Source organism: Ahaetulla prasina, chromosome 2 (genome assembly GCF_028640845.1).
Source record: "Ahaetulla prasina isolate Xishuangbanna chromosome 2, ASM2864084v1, whole genome shotgun sequence".
NCBI classification, from domain to species: domain Eukaryota; kingdom Metazoa; phylum Chordata; class Lepidosauria; order Squamata; family Colubridae; genus Ahaetulla; species Ahaetulla prasina.
This window is the reverse complement of record NC_080540.1, coordinates 110,016,187-110,036,022: the sequence shown is the minus strand read 5'-3', so window position 1 is coordinate 110,036,022 and position 19,836 is coordinate 110,016,187. Positions and strand designations below refer to the sequence as shown.

Genomic DNA, 19,836 nt, shown 5'->3' with positions numbered 1-19,836 from the left:
CTCATACATATATACATACTTACATATATACATCATTTCCCTTTTGGGATAAGCAACATTATGAAAAGAACATAGAAGAAATAATAAATTATAAACCAAAACCAATAGGGATAAAATAAGAAAAGGAAAGGAAACATCTGGCTTATGCTAGTATGCTAGCTAGCATGCTAGGAAACGATGGAAAATATAGGGAACGGTGGAAATTATCAACTATATGTTGCTTCATAAACTATCTTTGTTCTTTAAACTTCTCACCTATAATTTTCTAAAAATAATACCGACTCTTTTCAACCACAACTTTAATTGTCCCCTTTCTTCCTCTTGACCTTTCCCTTCATATATTTGTTTTGTGATTCACTTCCCATTTCTCAAACTGCTCAAGAAGCTGCTGATACAGTTCTACAGAGGAATTATTGAGTCTGTCATCTGCATCTCTATAATTGTCTGGTTTGGTTCTGCAACCCAACAAGACAGACACAGACTTCAGAGGATAATTAGGACTGCAGAAAAAACAATTGCTACCAACGTGCCTTCCATTGAGGACCTGTATACTGCACAAGTCAAAAAGAGGGCTGTGAAAATATTTACAGACCCTTCACATCCTGGACATAAACTGTTTCAACTCCTACCCTCAAAACGATGCTACAGAGCAACTAGACACAAGAACAGTTTTCCCCCGAACGCCATCACTCTGTTAAACAAATAATTCCCTCAACACTGTCAAACTATTTACTAAGTCTGCACTACTATTAATTTTCTCATCGTTCTTATCACCCATCTCATCCCACTTATGACTGTATGACTGTAACCTTGTTGCTTGTATCCTTACGATTTATATTGACTGTTTCCTAATATGATTTGATTGCTTATTTGTACCCTATGACTATCATTAAGTGTTATACCTTATGATTCTTGATGAACGTATCTTTTCTTTTATGTACACTGAAAGCATATGCACCATTGGATTGTGTGTCCAATCATACTGGCCAATAAAAAATTATATTCTATTCTTTCTGTGAACAAATCACTTGAACATACCCCTTTCCTACTTACCATCACTTTTGTATCCACATTCATTTAGCACCCATTTATTTTTTTTACCCACACGCTTCTTGTTCAACTAGTCACACAACTTAATTCCCATGGTATCCAACTAACTGATGTTTCTGCTGCAATATTCAATTCCATTGTATGAGCAGAATTTTAATATGCAACCATTTTTGTTTCTTTTGACATTTGCTTCTTATAATTGATCACATAATATACCTTAACTTTACCCCAATTTTTGCATGCCTAAATAATTTCTCTGTCCAGTTCCCCATATTTAGTAAACATTCTACTACTAAGGTACAGATATAGAAATTGTAACTGCTTGCTCCATTTTCTCTGAAAAACAATCATCTTGCGTGCTCTCTTTCTCTCCCCCTCCCTCACCCCTTGTACTTTTCAATTTGAGTTCTTAGCCTTTAATATGGCAATATGGCATTCTTTGCATACAAAATAACATGTACATGGGTGTACTTATATAAGCAACCCATTAATATTGTTACCACAAACATTCTACACTGACCCATAAATACATTAAAGAACCAAATGGCCATCTGACATTCTTTCCCTTTTCCTTAGCTTCACAGCTAAGCTGTGTGTGACAGCTTCATGTTGATCATTCATTTCAATAGTTATTTCATAGTCTTTTGCCATTTACTCCTCTTATGTTCCAAGTAGCTACCTTACATTGTTGATATTGTTATCACCAAGTGAGACCACAGATATGACTTTTGTCATCTATCAGGTATTTTGTCAATTAAGACTTTTACACAACACAAAGTAATATTCTTTTTGTCCTTTTGGTACATGAATAAAATTGAATTGAACACACAGTAATATAGAGATGGTGTCGATTGGACACCAGCTTAGTCATATTGGTACCATATGTTGCATTCCTTAAAGAATGATAAATAAAGGACCTTTCAGTTTTGGCACGTTTTGATTGATATACCACAAATGCAATCATTTTCCTCTCAAGCAGACTCATGCTAATCTAACCAGGAATTTGAAAACATGCAGAGTAATGAAACCTCATGACCTTTTGTAAAAATAAATCAGCCTGAATTCTTGAAGTTGTGCCCTATACAATCAAAAACCTCCAAATATTTCTCAATTTTCCCCTATATCTAAGGAGACTTGATCCATAGCTAGGAAAGGCTTACCTACAGAGGTCCAATACTTGAAATCCATTATAAAATTTAGATTTTTTATAAATAAATAATAGATTCATTTGGTGTTATAATTATTTCTTCCTCAAGTCAAGTGAACAACTTTTTGTTTGTGCATGCCTTTTTATTCTGTGTTCATTGTGTGCTGAAAGCAACTAGACTTTAATGCTTGACATGCATTTTTGATTAATTTTATGCTATTTCTTTTATTTATAAGCTTTGTCTGAGCACCATGACTGAAGAGAAGCTAACAAATATTCCTAAATAAATAGTTCTATCAATTACTAGTTGTTCTATTTGTATGGATTAGAAACCTAATCACTTTTTCATAAATACACGAAAGCAAAATAAATTCAGTATATAGAACAATTTATTCAAAATATATGTTATATCTCCTTTGGGCCTTCAATTCCATTTCATATAAAATGGGAAGAAAATGTTGCAAATATAAAACTGATTTGTTATTGTTCAGAAAATATAAACAAGAAACAAATCTGGCTTTAATACAATAGTACTGAGTATAGGATAGACTTTTTAAAATAGGACTAAATAGTATGCAAATTAAGGAGGATACAAATAATTTCAATTATTTCAAAACATATTGGAATATGTTGGGTGGAACATATTGGGTGGAACATATTGGGTGGAACATATTGGGTGGAACATATTGGGTGGAAACTGGTCAAAGAAAGAAGCAACTTAGAACTAAGGAGAAATTTCCTGACAGTTAGAACAATTAATAAGTGGAACGACTTGCCTTCAGAAGTTGTGAATGCTCCAACACTGGAAATTTTTAAGAAAATGTTGGATAACCATCTGACTGAGATGGTATAGGGTTTCCTGCCTGGGCAGGGGGTTGGACTAGAAGGCCTCCAAGGTCCCTTCCAACTCTGATGTTATGTTATGTTATGTTATATTCTGCTTGGATTTGTCGATGATAAATCCCATTAAGACAATATTTATGATCAACACACAACACCTTTAGTTCTTGCTGTTTCAGTTATTTATTATGTACCTGAATTTGACTCTTACATTATCATCTTTTAAGAAGAATAGAACAGAATATTTGCAGGTTCATAAAAGTAAAATAAAAAAAAGCAAAAGAGAACATGAGTGTTGCATATTGTAGCTATTGAAAAATAACATTACTTTGTTCAACTATCCTTGCTCTTTGAAAATTATCATGCTGAAATGCTACCATGAAGTACTGAGTTGTTGAAATCTTTCTGGAAATAAATTAATGAAATGAAACTTAATTATCAAATATATTTCCATTATTTAAAGTTTAAAAGTGTAGATAACCCGATATGCATTCTACTTGATTCAGTTTAGTGAAATATGCAAACTAATGGAATATTGCTTTGTAAATCTGCAATTCCATGTACCGTATTCTTAAATTAACAATTTACATGAGCCATGAGAATATTTTATTACTTCACAGACTTCACTAAATGGAATCAAATAGAACAGCGAGACTAGAATTTAGATAAAGGATCCAAACTAGCCTTGAAATTCAGACCTTGTGTAGCCTGAAATTAATACTGAATACCAGACGTTTAGCTGTTTGTGGACACAGACCAAAAGATGCACCAATTCATAAATGTATCAGCAATATGGTTTCCTCTAAATTTAACGTTGGGCAGCAGGAATAGGTAACTCAATATTAATACACTATAAATTCATTTCAGATGTAAATGCAAACTAATAAACATAAGACACTAACCAATTTCTTGAGATCTAAGTTATATCCTTAAAATGTCCACCAGATTTTATGGAATAATATTTATTATAGTGGTACATATCTGCTAAGCTACCATGAAGTGAGCTGTTAAAAGATGTCAACACCAACCATTAAGTGTTTTCCTACTCTGAAACACTGTGAATATGTTATATGTCATATTGCTTATATTTGTACTGACAAAACTGAAAGAGTACCATATTTTTCGGAATATAAGACACACCTTTTTTCCCCCTAAAAGAGGGTGAAAATTTGGATGTGTCTTATACACTGAATGTAGCCCTGCCCAGCCTCTCAAACGGAGGTTTCAGAGGTTGAAAAAAAAGCTTCTGAAATGGAGGTTTCAGAGGCTGAAAAAAAGCAGAAACGAAGGTCAGAGGCTGAAAAAACAGCCTCTGAAATGGAGGTTTCAGAAGCTGGAAAAAAAAAAAAGCAAGGCACAGGGCTCACAACCAATGAAAAGTTCATTGCTAAAGTTCACCTCTGGGAACAGCTGATTGGAGGTATTCCAGAAGGCTGATCCACCCGCCAATCAGCTTTTTTCTTATTTTCCTTTCCAAAAACGAAGGTGTGTTTTATACTCTGGTGCATCTTATAGTCCGAAAAATACAGTAAATAAAAGAACAATAGCTAGTTAATAAGAAATCTTATACACTACTACCTTTTTCACCCTGTTCTAAAACTACCACAGTTAGCTGTACCCATAAAATAACCAATGCTTTCTAAAACATAGTGGCTGGATTTAAAAAAAATGTTTTCAAATGGGACTTATTTTCAGTTAAATATACATAAGCATGCAGTCTGAATATTTCATATTTGAGCCAGCAGGATTCTATTAACAAATAAAAGAAATGACTTACATTTTTCGTAGACTAGGGAGCTTCTTGAATATTCCAGTAGCTTCCAGAATCGAAATATCATTATCGTGTAGACGACTTTTGAAAAATAAAAATAAAAATATTGAAAGATCTTTGATCTAAAAAGCCTCAGCACCTACATATATATTTATTGCAGAATATTGCGAAAAGGAAAGCTATATAGTTGTGATTGTTGATAATTGAAGTAGATTAGAGAAACACATGTTCCAATTCCCTCAGTCATGGAGTTCCCTGGTTGCTGTGGGTTAATCCTTTTTTCTGTTTAGCTTACTTTAAAAAGCTTTTATAAGAATGAGATAAAAGTCAGATGCCTAGATTCTCAAAGCAGGAGACTTCATGGACATATCCATGTAGATTTCTTGGCAAAAATATTGAAATTCTTTGCTGTTACCTCCTAACTAATGTTTTACCAATCTCCTAATCCAGATTGCAGGTTGGAAATTCTATAATACTTTCATCATAGTTATACGTCCATGTATTAATCAATTTAACATCAATTTAGATTTTCAAGATTGCCTAGGTTCATCAGTAAACATTGTCCATTGATGTATTTGATAACATCTGGCTGGAACCACAAAAAATAAAAATTTTTATAGTGAAGCATTTTATATTTTTTTCTTACAAAAATATTACACTTACAGATCTGTAGTATATTCTGGAAGGTGGCTTGGAAGCCTAGTAAGCTTTTGGTTGGAACAGTCCACAAATGTTCCCTCACAGCGGCATTTTTCAGGACAGATGAGGTCCATAAAACACTCCCCACTGAATCTACTCCTGTAGTCCTCTGAACCTGAAAAATTGAAACATTTATAGGTAAAGATACACATTGCAAAATACTAATTATAGTAATATCCCAAAATACAATTGAAAAGAACACTTCCATTTATTCTGGAACCTTACAAGAATGAATTCATGTGATATTCTCTGCATTATGCTCTGAAACAATCCGAAAAAGACACTTTTATGTGAATCTACAGGGAGGAGATCTGTCTTATTTCTAAAGGGACAGTTTCGGGGAAAAAAGTGATATTAATAACTATCTACTGGCAAATGATACAGTGGAATGAAGGTAGGCTACTGTCAGTCACATTAGCATAGGATAGAAGATCAGTGACTCTGCTTTAGGAGTATAAATATTTTAACAACATAAAAACACATAACTGAAACTAACAGTGTTCAAGAAATTCTACTTTCTTTAAACTTGGTCAATGTAAAGTTAGTAAGAACTATAGTGTAGTCTGTTCTTGCACTACTACTGTGAGGTAAATTGTGTTTGCTTAATGAAATGCTTTTTCAGTTCTTTTTCCAAACTTTTCAATGAATAAGAACTATAAATGGAGACTAGTGCTTATGGTTGCCAAATTATTAATGGATATGCAATCAAAGGTTTGTCACAACAGATAAAATCAGGGAAATACTTGCATAGTGACTTCAATGTTTATTAGATGAACCATCATCTTTTTGCTGAACATATCTGTTACATCCAACAATTTTACTAAATCTTAGTTTTTCTAACTTTTTCAATAACTTCATAAATTAATTGCAGTTCCAATAAGTTAACTATGAATGCCAAATGCATTTATTTCAAAACACTTTGTAAAAAAGGAGTTTGAAAAAAAATGAGAAAAGATAATCTAATCAACAAAAGGATTCTGAAAATATTTTCAGTAGAATTTTGCTCAAACTAATCTTAGTAATAATCATTTTTGTACATACTAAACAAATTTTTGTTTATAAATTAAATGCATTTTAAATTTTAAATGAATTAAAATGCATTTTCCTATAAACAAAATGCATTAAAATGAATTTTAAAAAAGGCTAAAAACCAAAAGAGGATATATAACTGGGAGAACACAGTTATGGAAAAGACATATTTCATAGATGGACTGTAACTGAAGTATAAACTTGATATCAAGATAAAGCTAAAATTTTCTTATTGAAAAGTTATCAATAGATCTTGTTTCAGAGAGAATATATTTAGAACAAAAACATTAAATGTAATATACATTATTTTTCTAAGTATTTCAGATATAGGATAAAAAAAATCTTCACTATAGAAAATACACTTTCCTGTTCTCCTGCCTCAGTGTTGGTCTTATTGTTTAATATTGTTTATTTCAAGTGGAAAACCCAGTGCTGAAATCCTGGAAGTACCCCCTCTTTTTAGAAACACAATTAATAAAGAAATTTATTTATTTATTTAATTGATTTTTTAAAATTAATTTTCATCTATCTCACTATGGAGCTACTCTAGGTAGCTTACAACAATAAAAAGGAAGAAATAAAAAGAGTATGAGCAGAATAAAAGGTAATATAGCAATAAGATAAATAATGTAAAAGAACACACCGAGACATACAACTATATAATGAGAGAGAGAGAGAGAGAGAGAGATGGATGATCGGTAGGGAGCAAAGAAGAGGAAGTGAGGATTACTGTGTATGATATTGTGATTCCAGGCCTGTTTTCTTTTACTCTAAAGAAACAAAAGAGTTAAAGAAAATAAGCTGATTAGGATACAACATTTTCTTCCTCATGCTCCTCAGATGAAATAGCAACAACAGAAATCAGAAATGTTTTCTGTACATACATACACACATATTAAAATTTTAAATGTGAATCATCAAGAGGACTGTAAGATGTGATCAACACACATACCATTATTAAGAACTCCAAGTTACCCATCAACCTACAAAGCATCAGCAATCAGTTGCCAACAGGAAGAAATTTATTATTTAACCTGAGCCTTGAGATCACTTGGACAGGTGGCAGTTCTATCATGTTATTCCCATTAGAGAAACTAATGTGAAAGCCAGCCATCTGGCTGTAGTTATTTGTGTCCATCCATCTCCACATACATTACTTTATCAGACATGCTCCCCCTGACTTTAAATAGATAAGTTGCAGATCAAGAGATGTAACACTAAGGATAATGTACAATTATTTCTCCATTACAAAAATAAAGATGGGAGAATATGGGCCTACAGTAGAAATCTGTGGAATAGCATGAAAGCTATTATTCTACAAGTGTTACTTGTAGAACTTTAAAAATGAAAACACCTTGGAAATGACCTTTAAAAAAAACCATTTGAATGAAAAAAATCAGTGTTAAAGTTCATACTGGTACATATTTTACATTATGTAAGATCCATGGCAGCACATTGGTTAGAATGCATCACTGCTCATTGCCAGGAATTCAATCCTGACTGGCTCAAGGTTGACTCAGCCTTCCATCCTTCTGAGTTGGTAAAATGAGGACCCAGATTGTTGGGTCTAATATGCTGATTCTCTAAACCTCTTCAAGAGGGCTGTTAAGCACTATGAAGTGGTATATAAGTCTAAGTGCTATTGCGATTATCTATTATTTACTTCTGTATTAGCTTTCATTATTATTTTAGTCAAAATGCCTACTATGAAAACAATTCAGTTCAATTGAGAAAAGGCTATGTTCTGAAATTCAATAAGTTGAGACTTAATTGTTTTATTGTAATATTGTAATATTCAAAGATTATGACTTATTACAATTATTTTGGGGGGGAATATTTTGTTTTTCAAAAGCTGAGAACAAGCTCAAGAAAACCAGCTTCCCAATTACTTTTCAGAGAGAAATTTTAAACATAAGAGATAAGCTAGGAACTGAATTATTGACAAAAAGTCACAGCAAAGTTAAACCCACTTTATTTTTTATAGCCAGTGGTAAGTATAGGACTACCAAATAAGAAATTACTATGGTATAATTGGATTATTTCAGCCCCTGGGACACTGATGATTGGCCACATATAGTACTATCATATTGTTAGAAGAATTTTGGATATATTCCATTGTATGTCAGAAATCTACAGATCAATAGAAAACAGGTCCCAATTATGCACACCAGAAGACTTGATCTATATTTCAACGAATCCAGGGATTCCTTGAATATGTTACAAAAGTTCAGGACAACAGTTTAGAAGTGGGAGTTTCCTGTGTAAAATTATTGGTTGGTAGTTAGATGTTTCCTGAATGATGTCAATCAATTGATGCCCTTGATGTGGACCAATCAAAATAGAGATTACATCAATCCTAGCAACAAATTAATCAATGTCTTCCAGAAAATCTCTAATCATCATCCAATCCCCAACCCCAAGTCAAACTTTAATGCAGACTACAAATACTGCAAGGGAATTCTCACTTTTGAACCATGGAAGTGAGGTAGCCTTGTTGGGATGTAAGCTGAAATACCTGCAAAAAACCCTTGATAATTGATCTCCTGAATATTGGAGAATCCATTTACTAATTATGTAAAGTCAGATCACCTGTTCATCGTCTAACCTTCTCCTATGTTATCTATCTACAGACAAGTGTGCATATTTAACCTATGATTTTATTTTGTTGATAGCAATGGCATGGTCATTATAAGCTGTTAAATGGGAAGTATACCCTATGTTATAAAATTTTAATAAGATTTTGTATTGGCTCATTTATAGATGCACAGTTTATTTGGAAGATAAGAGGAGAGAGACAGTACCTTTAGAAGATAGGCATTATAGAGACAAATAAGATATTTAGATGGTTACATTACATGCATATTACAGTGAATTTTGTAACAACAATTTATAAGAGCCATGATGGCGCAGTGGTTAGAATGCAGTTCTGCAGGCTACGTCTGCTCACTGCCAACTGCCAGCAGTTTGTAAGTTCAATTCTCACCGGCTCAAGGTTGACTCAGCCTTCCATTCTTCCTAGGTTGGTAAAATGAGGACCCAGATTGTTGGGGCAATATGCCAACTCTGTAAACCGCTTAGAGAAGGCTGTAAAGCACTCTGAAGCAGTATACAAGTCTAAGTGCTAGTGTTTCTATTGCTATACTATCCAAACACAGAGTATGGAAAAATATCAAAAGTGCATTTTCATTCTTGGCCAAGAATACAGTAGTTTCCACAGTTCTAATTACTAACTATAGTTCTCTGTATTTTAGAAAGAATTATACTGTAACTGAATGTCATTCTGTGCAACACAATGACTTTTCGTAAAGCACATGGTTGCTTAAACACATATAATACTGCCCTGGAATTATTTCATAATGGGAAGCATCCTCCACAATATCAAATTATTATGCCCAGCTTACAAGATAAAGTAATAAATCTGACATCATGAAACCATCACTGAAGCTGGAACATAATCTAATATCTTTAGATACTCAATTTGTACACTTAGAAGGAATAATGTCACAGTTATTTCACATGCAAGCTATTTTCAAAAGCGCTCTTTGAATGCTTGACTGATCTGTGGACTTATTGTGAGATCTGCTTCAAGCTAGGTAATTGTATGAAATATTATGGAACTGTATTGTTACAGTTCTCTTTACCATATGTCTCTTGTTATTATTTTTCCTTTTTCCTTTCACAATGTGGTCATCTCTCACCTTTTGATGCTTCTGAAAACAGAAGAAGTGTTCCAGCATGCCATGCTGCAGGAAAGCATGGAGCCTTCCATGGTGCTTGACAGAACCATGTTCAATTTGTATTGTTCTACCACATGGTTAGATCAAGCACAAAGGAAAATCCCATTAATAGGCAGAGTCAGTGTTAAGCAGCCGCCAAAGAGAGGAGAGCGTTGAGAGGAAGTAGCATGGAGAAGCACAAGCTGGAGATTTCATTGTGAGCTGCTGTCCATTTCTCCCATGCATAAAGGAGCTGAAGTTCAAGAAGTCAAATTTATTGTTACAAAGGCAAAAATAAATGTGTATTGTACAGTAAGTGTAGAAGAACAACTACTGGACACTTCTGGAGGTGAAACTGTTACAAATTATATTGAAAAGCTTACAGCTGACAGAAAGGTTGAAGAATAAGTGCAGATTGTAAACATGATCCATAACATCATTAACCAGATTAAAGTGCATGTCGAGTTTTTATGGAATGGTATTATTCAAAAACAAAAAGTGAACTTTTTGTTTTTGAGTTGCAATGCTTAGAAAACAGCTTCCCTCTAATACAACCAAGGCTTTTAAAATAAAGGTATAATCAGCATGTGATAATGCTTATTCCTCCCCAACCCCATTCAAACATTTCAGCTTCTTTATATGAACTAATACATTAGGAATAGTTTGAAAATAGTTAAAATAGGCAGGTATGTACACTGTTAGTATTTGACTGTATGTATTTGACTGTTAGTACTTCATCATTTTGTCTACAAGATAAAAAAAAAGAATATGAGATTAATCACAATCTCTGTGCCCTTTGGGGGGGAGTCTCCAAACTTGGAAATTTTAAGACTTGTGGACTTCAACTGCCAGAATTCTCCATTGTCTGGATTTTACAACATTGTCAATAAGCACAATAAGCTCCTGTTGATTCATATTTCATTGCTGTTAAAAAAAATTTTTTTGGTGCCACCTCCAAGCGTTTGCTTTGGTTTATACAGTAGCATTAACATGGAGACTTCCATAATTATACTGTACTGGAATCTAAATGACCACATCCAAACACCATGGTGAAAAAATACCATATTTTTGGAGTATAAGACACACCTTTTTCCTCCAAAAAAGAGGGTGAAAATCTGGGTGCGTCTTATACTCTGAATGTAGCTCACGCAGCTTCTCAAATGGAGGTTTCAAAGGCTGACAGAAGCTTCAGAAAAGAAGCCCCCAAACAGAGCTTCAGAGGCTTTTTTCCCCCTGAAGTTCTGTTTTGGAAGCTTTCAGAGGCAGAAAAAAGTTTTTTCTGAAACCGAGTTTCAGAGGCAGAGAAAAAAAAGCAAAAAAAAAAAAAAGCAAGGCACAGAGCTCACAACCAAGGAACCTGTTGCTAAAATTCACCTCTGGGAACAGCTGATTGGGGGTATTCCAAGAGGCCAATCCACCTGCCAATCAGTTTTTTTCTTATTTTCCTCCCCAAAAACTAAGGTGCATCTTATACTCTGAAAAATATGGTAACATTTATTGCAGCATAATTACATCTCTGTCTGCTCCCTCTGAAGCTGGAGCCTCCAAATTAAATAAGGCGTGTGTTTGATTTAGAGAAATCTTTTATTTGAAGCAGTATCAGGAAACTGTAAGAACTGTTATCTAAAGAAAGTCCCAATTAATATATGTGAATCTGAACAGTGGTGCTGTTTGTTTTCACCTAGAGCGTTGTAGATGGCAAAAACTTTCTACATAAGCACATAAAGCAAACTAAGAATCCATGCATTTGGCACAAGGAACAGAGCCTAACAGAGAAATATTGTATAGCCGGTTGACTGCTTGTGAACTGTAACTCTGACCTATTTTTCTCATGTTGAAAAGGATCCCAAGGTGGGTGTATATTACAGGTTTTAAATTATCTTATTAGTTATTAAACTGGAAGGGTTGATGACTGTAGCTCTACCAGTCCTTAAAAGCAATGGCAATTTAATTAGCATAAAGCCAATATAATTTTTCAGAATACATGTTTCCCATATTTAAGAAATCCTGATTTTACAGTGCCTCCTCCCCCTCCCAAAAAAATATTACAACATAAAGTAAATGTATGTTTGGAACAAATTGCTAATAGTGTATTTTTTAAAAGTATTATGTTTATTTATTAATTAACAGTATTCCAAGGAGAAGGATTTATTTTTACTGAATTTTGCATGGTAATTTTGGAAGTTTGAAAAGCTTTTAGGGAAAGAGAAAAGTGTGTGTGTGTATGGCTGCTCATGTCTTATACATGAGTCTCCGCTGCCAACAGTTAAAAAAACAGAATAAAAACATAGCAAAAACAAGTGTAAAAACAACAAGAATAATATAAAATAACATAACAACAAAGAATCTCAGCATAGTTCATACCAAAAAAATGGGCTCACTCATACTATCAAGGTCTTGATGGCAAAGTCAAGGTTTCAATGCTTTATGAAAGGTAAATTATGAGTAGAATTTATTATACCAGAAGCTTGTTTCTTACTGTCTCCTTCACTTATACAAGAAGGTTTTATTCTGTGAAGAAGTCTGTAACAAACTGTGCATTTTACACATTGGACCTGTAACCTATGATATTTGAAAATAGTAATCACAACTCATCGAACAAATGCTCTGAATTCAACTGGAGATGCAATATGCTGTAAAGACCTGCTCTCTTTTATAAAAATATTGATGATAGTAAATTACATAAAAGTGTAATTAGAAGTATAAGCATTCTAGGATTTATATCACTATTATCTACACTGTGAATTATTATAAAGTAGCATCTGACAAATAGATTATTGGCACATATCTGATTGTCCCAAGCACACCACTAATGTTTGCTACATTAGTGTTGTGCTTGATAATGAAAATGGAACAAGTAGACAAATGCTGAAATACTCAGGACATAGATTTAGAACTTCAAATGAGAAATGAATTCTTATTGTTAAAGGAAGAGAAAGGAAAGCTTCAATGACTCTGAACTTCCTTTCATCGGGAAAATCTCAGAAATCTCAGAAATGGACAGGTCAATTATTAGCCAAATGAAACAGAAAGAAAGGAAGTGAAAGGAAGAAACAGTTTTTTGAGAATGGCTGAAAAATCTTCTTAACATTTGTAGCATCCCTGTAGAACTGTGAACCAATCAAGGAACAGTTAAAATTCTATTGCAATGTGAGGTTATTGTTGGATAAGTAAACCTTGCTAGATTCCTTTTGCTGATTGCTTAGGAAACAAAACTATATGGTAGATACCTTAATCAAATGGTATCAAGCATACAGGCCTGCTGAGATAATTCGGTTGTGTAACAGCACTGCAATCTTGCATTAAATGCTTGGCTGCCATTGGGCAAGTACAGTTGATGGAGAAGACATCCATATCTTTTTATGACTCCTATTGACAATTGTAGAATTTCTTCTTTAACTTGAAAATACAGACATTCAACTAAAATCCAACAGGAACATTGTAGCTCTTATAATTGCTCAAGCATAGAGACTGAAATCCATCCTACTAAACTTAATAATTTGAAGATAAAGGCAACTAAGGTCAGTTTCCAATACAGCATCAGGCAATATGATCATTTCACTTCATACTGGTTGCGTTTTGAAATGAGTAAATCATTAAAATGTATAATTTTAAGAAAGTCTTGTCTGGCTAACTTTTCTTCCCAAAATCTGCATAAAACAAACCTTTGATGACATTAATACAATATGAAATTTAATGTATTGCGTGCTTGTGTACATTTAACACTTGTGGAACTATGGTGGGAGTCAAAAATTTTTACTCCCGGTTCTGAGGGTGTAGCTTGGTGTGCAGGGCAGGGGAAGGATACTGTAAAATTTGCATTCCCACCCCACTTCAGGGGAAGGATACTGTAAAATCTCCATTCCCTCCCCACAGGGGAAGGTTACTACAAAATCCCCATTTCCTCCAGGTCAGCTGGGACTTGGGAGGCAGAGAATAGATGGGGGCGGGGTCAGTCAGAGGTGGTATTTACCGACTCTCCAAACTACTCAAAAATTCCACTACCAGTTCTCCAGAACTGGTCAGAACCTGCTGAATACCACTTCTGTTGTGAAAGTTATACATGAATTCTGAAAGAGCAATATAGACAATTTAACTTCAAAAGTAAATTTTGACATGCCAATTAATGATGGTTAGGACAGTGTGTTCTCAGTATCAACATTTTTTTTTCAATCAGTTATGTCTATTAAGGAGAAAACAGCACTTTTCATCATAAGTTGATGTTATGCAAAGCTAAAAAGTCTTCCTCTAACAAAAGAGCAACATATCAGAAAATGGAATTCTCATTTTCCCTTACCCAATTCACCCTTTTACTCATTCTGAATCATGAAAAGCAAGGATATAAATCCACATTATTTTAAAAATTAAATTCAAAAGAGCTTTTGTTTAAAATAATGTATAGCTTCCAAACATGACTGCAATTTTGTTCTCAGATGTTATGGTTATCTTAAAAAAATGGAATGAAATTAGTATCACTAAAAGGCATCTCTCAGCTCCAATTGAGCTTGATATTGAAATTTTAATTTGTTTTCAATCCCCGGAACTGAGAGTAGCACAAACAATTGAATTTACAATAAATCAGCTTATTAAGATTTTTCTCAGAATACTGATTTTAGATTTAAATTTATAGAAAAACATGAATATATTCCTGTTACTCTCTGTAAAGTAAAATGTATTTCAAAGCAAAGTTTAGTAACCAACTTAGTTCCTTGGTAAATAGGTAGGAAAGCAGGATACAATTAAAATAGTAGCAATAATGATATTGTATATGGTACAATATAATGTTGATAATAGAAACTACAGATTTCACTTAAATACAATATTTCATCAGTGAACTTCAGTTTGTGCTGCAGCACTTTTACCTCCTTTCCTTCCTTCCAGTTTTCTATTCCATCCCCAGCTACTCCCAATATTTGAAAATATCAGAACAGTTTTTGATGATATGAGTTTATAGACAAAAGAGGGAATTATCTCCCTATTAATATGCTACTTGAAATCTTTCTAATACTACTTAAACCGGAAGTGAATATTTTAAGGGATCTTGTAGGGGTATATACAGAAACATTGAGTTTTGTGTGTTCTCAGGTTGTATACCATCAGAAACTTAAAGTGTGATATTGGAAGAATGTTCCTAATTTTATTGGAGAGTTCCTAGCAACTCTCACTGGAGACCAAAAAACTTCTTTGTGCAAAAATATTTATTGCCAACTTTAAATGGTATATCAATTATGCCCTTTTTGAATATCATCAATCTAGCTTAAGAATATATGTATCCCAGGATAATAATGCAGGATCCAGTCTGGGTCAATCATCAGGACCAGAGGTTTTGTCTTCCGAGCTTTCAGACTTGTGTTGGAGCCCATCTTCAGGGAAATTCTGTCTAATAGTACTTTTCTGTGTAGTATTTATATGGTGCTTTTTGTATGTGGCTTTTTAGATGCCGATTGGGGAGTGTTGATGGCTGGCTTTTAAATCATTGGCTGTCATCTGAAACTTCTGGTCCTGGTGACCGACCCAGACTGGATCCTGCACAATCTATATTACTAATGGGAACTTTATCCTTAGATGAGTGTTATTCAATCAATTACAGTTCTACTTCATTCAGAAGCTACAGCTGGGTTCAAAATGTAAAAGCTATGTAGCTGAGTAGATTATCTGTCATAGAGATGTTATCACTCTCTTGAAGGAACTCTTTGGCTGCCAACTGATCTCGTTCTAGATTTTTCTTGCAAAGTATTAGGTTTTAAAACAATTCAGACCAGGGTATCTAATGTATGGTGATATGATATACGGTATGTCAGTAATTTCTTGGGAGATGTTTTCCTTGGACTGACACATTCCCTTCTGCAAATCAAGAGGCCCCAACTATTAGCAATATTGCTGATATGAATGTTGTATTAATTGAACTTTTGTTTTGATTTTTTCTCCCTTTCCATACTTTTGGTAATATAATTTCATAACTCTTGAATGTATTATTTTATTTTTCCATTTTACAATTTGAAAATCACTTCATATTTTGCAAATTTAAATCTTTTTTGAGAATAATCTTAATGTATGACAGGCCGTATCAGAGAAGATATATTATTAATTAACATAACTGATAATGAAAATTAATTTGAAAAAAAATCCAGATATATTCTTGCAAGTGTATCAATTTGTCAAGCTCACAACTCCCCCTCCCTCCCTCCCCTCCGTCTCTCTCTGTGTGTATGTATATATATATAAACAATGAGACACTTTTTAAGTGTAGTCTAGAGTACTACAGAAGTACAGAAATCTGAACTGATATAATGAATACATAAACAAAGAGCACAGAAAAAATAATTATTGTTGATTATTTATTCCTGCATATTATAAAGTTCATTCCTGCATATTACCCTGTTTTCCCCAAAATAAGACATCCCCTGATAATAAGCCCAGTCGGGCTTTGGAGCGCGTGGCAATAAGACCAAGCGCTTATTTCAGGGTTCAAAAAAATATAAGACAGGGTCTTATTTTTGGGGAAACATGGTATAAAGTTCATTCCTGCATATTATAAAGTTCATTCTCATAATGCTGAGAAAAATCCTATGAAATGGCAGAAGTCAGTACATAATTCCCTGTATGTTTCTTTTCAGTGCATGAGAAGCATGTACAATGATCGTCAGTTGGATCAAAGATCTTTTCACCAACAGATTACCACTATAAATAATCCCGCATGAACACTGCAACCACAGCTCTAATTTCCTTATTTATAACATATTGATAAAGGGCAATTTATGAATTATTGAGGAGAAATAGGACACAAGTAATGTTTTTTGTGTAGTGACAATTTTGTCAGGAGATTTAATTGTCAGGAATGCAACACATCATAGTCCCCTTTTTTTAGGATGAAAAAGGCAACTACATTATTTAGTATTCAGTTATGTCAAGATTATACATCAATGATACTAATTTTTTTCTACTTAATCCCACTAATGAATTTTCAACATCTAAAATTCAATCTATATTTTAAATTTGCTTGATTGTATCACCACTAAAATTATAAATCACATATTTGACAGGACCTTAGAATATGAACAAGCCAAAATTTATAAGGAAGCAAAGTATAAGGATAAAGAAATATTTCAGCTATAGGAACCTGGATACGATTAATATTTGAGTCCATATAAAATCATCACACAATACAAATATTACAGTGATACACTTCTTGTTACACAACAGCCTTTGATTTTCTCCCCTTGTATATCTTTCACATCCTCCCAGATATACATTAAAATATCCCACTACCCACCAAGCAGATTGGTGGTGGGAGGGAATGATAGTAGGGATTTTAACAATCTTATCCATTGTCAACTTCTAGTGGAAGAACTCCAATGGATCAAACACAATATTTTAATATCTCTCTCTCCCCCTCCCTCCTTCCTCCCTCTCTCTCCCCATGTGTGTGTGTGTGTGTGTGTGTGTGTGTGTGTGTGTGTAAACATTGCATCATCTCATTCAGTTACTTTGGCAATAATAAAATTAATAGATTAAAAGTTAAGATCAATCATACTATTTTACTGTAGTTTATCATACTATGGAATGGAATTATCAGACAACTGATAGAAGTATTTTTTTAACTGTCATTCTTCCTACACATTTAACAGTTTGTGAACCCAGGTTTGCAAGGTTTGTAGTCCACGTAGATTTTATCCATTTAATTTTTAAACAACAAAAGAACAAAACCAGATGTGTTATTGAATCACTCTATCTTTAGTCTTCTGTTTTTGTTCTTTTTTTTTCCAGGCTTAAATAACATTTTAATGTATTTTCCCCAAATTTTAATTTATTGTTGTGTTTTACTTTTATTGTACTCTGAATGTTGTGGGTTCCCATCTCATCTTATATTTTTAAAATGCACACTGTTACAATAATCTCCTCAGTTCCCCAAAGAGCTATATTGATCGTTGTTCAAACATGTGATTCATAGAAAAGCATCCCTGACTATGCTTTTATTTGGACAACAATATTTTTAAAAAATGAACTAAAAAACTTGTATGAATTCGGGTAAAACATATCTGAATTATTTTAATATTTAATATTTTGGTGGAAATTAGATACCCAGGATCTTGTACATCACCTTACTTTGAAGGCAGTGTCCAAGGTTGCATTCTTTTAAAAGAGAAACCTAGTTTTTAACCAAATAGCCAAATAAACCAAAATGAAAGCTAGAGGTTTTTCTCTCATTTAATGCACAAAGTAACTAGATTTTCTGAAGGACTAATCCAATTTCTCAAATTTAATTTTGGAAAGATGCTACATAATATCCATTATACCAAACACTGTCCCACAGATTGGATTAGTAGGCTCCCTTGGACCTGCTTATTTCTGAACTCAAAGTGCAGCACAGCCTAGATAAATGAATTACCTGAGCAACGGAACTTCTTGCTCTTGATCTGGCTGATTCGTTTGTTGGCAAGACGACGCGGACTGCTGCACCGAGCTCCGCTGGTTTCTATTGGATTATCCTGCAGGTAATCAGCCAGCCACTTCAAATGGCAGTCACACACAAATGGATTTTGAGCTAAATGCCTGCAAGAGGGATGGGAGGTTTAACCAGAAATGACCTGTGACACTGTACTCCATCATTGTTTTTACAAATACACAACTGAAGAGCAGAGTAATTGAATCAGCTTCCAATACACCCGGTCTGGCAGAAGCTGGATGGAGTTAAGACTTGTGTGGGGGATATTCTGTGAGCCATCTAATTTTTTTTTTAGCTTGTTAGGTCAGCAGTGAGCCTTCTCTAGAAGGAAACACAAATTAATATAACAAAGTCACTTTTTAAAGGGCATAGACCTATTGTCTACAAAAACTGGTCATGATATATTGTAGTCAATTAATCTTTTTAGAAGGAAAAAATGTAAACTATTTTTTGGGTCACAAAATTAACACTTTCTAGAGATTGTATTTGTAAACTAGTATACCTCAGGGCACTAGGGAAAGATGTAGAAGAATCAAAGGTTTCTATCAACGGAGAAATTAAATTCTAATGTATTTCATCTTTGGATGATCTAAATCTTCAACAAATCAGTATATTCTGTTACTTTTATTAGTATTATTTCATTGTTTGGTCCAGACGAATTTCTGAATTATTTATCAATACAGAAATGTCTGTATTGTGGCAATTTTAAGGTAGTTATTTGCAGGAAATTTGGAAGTGTTAGAAGAACTATTCATAATAACAGAGTTGGAAGGGACCTTGGAGGTCTTCTAATCCAACCCTTGCCCAGGCAGGAAACCCTACACCATTTCAGATAAATGGCTATCCAACATTTTCTTAAAAATTTCCAGTGTTGGAGCATTTAGAACTTCTGCAGGCAAATTATTCCACTTATTAATTGTTCTAACTGTCAGGAAATTTCTCCTTAGTTCTAAGTTGCTTCTCTCCTTGATTAGTTTCTATCCATTGCTTCTTGTTCTACCCTTAGGTGCTTTGGAGAATAGTTTGACTCCCTCTCCTTTGTGGCAACCACTGAGATATTGGAACACTGCTATCATGTCTCCCCTAGTCCTTCTTTTCATTAAACTAGACATACCGAGTTCCTGCAACCGTTCTTCAT

At 33.8% G+C, this 19,836-nt stretch overlaps 1 protein-coding gene across 1 annotated transcript in view; it reads right to left on the bottom strand.

The window, feature by feature from the left end:
• Positions 1 to 19,836, bottom strand: part of SLIT3 (slit guidance ligand 3) — a 570,113-nt gene that overhangs the window by 144,514 nt on the left and 405,763 nt on the right. Inside the window, exons 14-16 of the mRNA XM_058174175.1 lie at positions 18,642 to 18,805; positions 5,472 to 5,622; positions 4,815 to 4,889 (exon numbers count right to left, since the gene is read on the bottom strand). Coding sequence (XP_058030158.1) covers positions 4,815 to 4,889; positions 5,472 to 5,622; positions 18,642 to 18,805 — 390 coding nt within the window. The remainder of the gene's footprint in view (positions 1 to 4,814; positions 4,890 to 5,471; positions 5,623 to 18,641; positions 18,806 to 19,836) is intronic.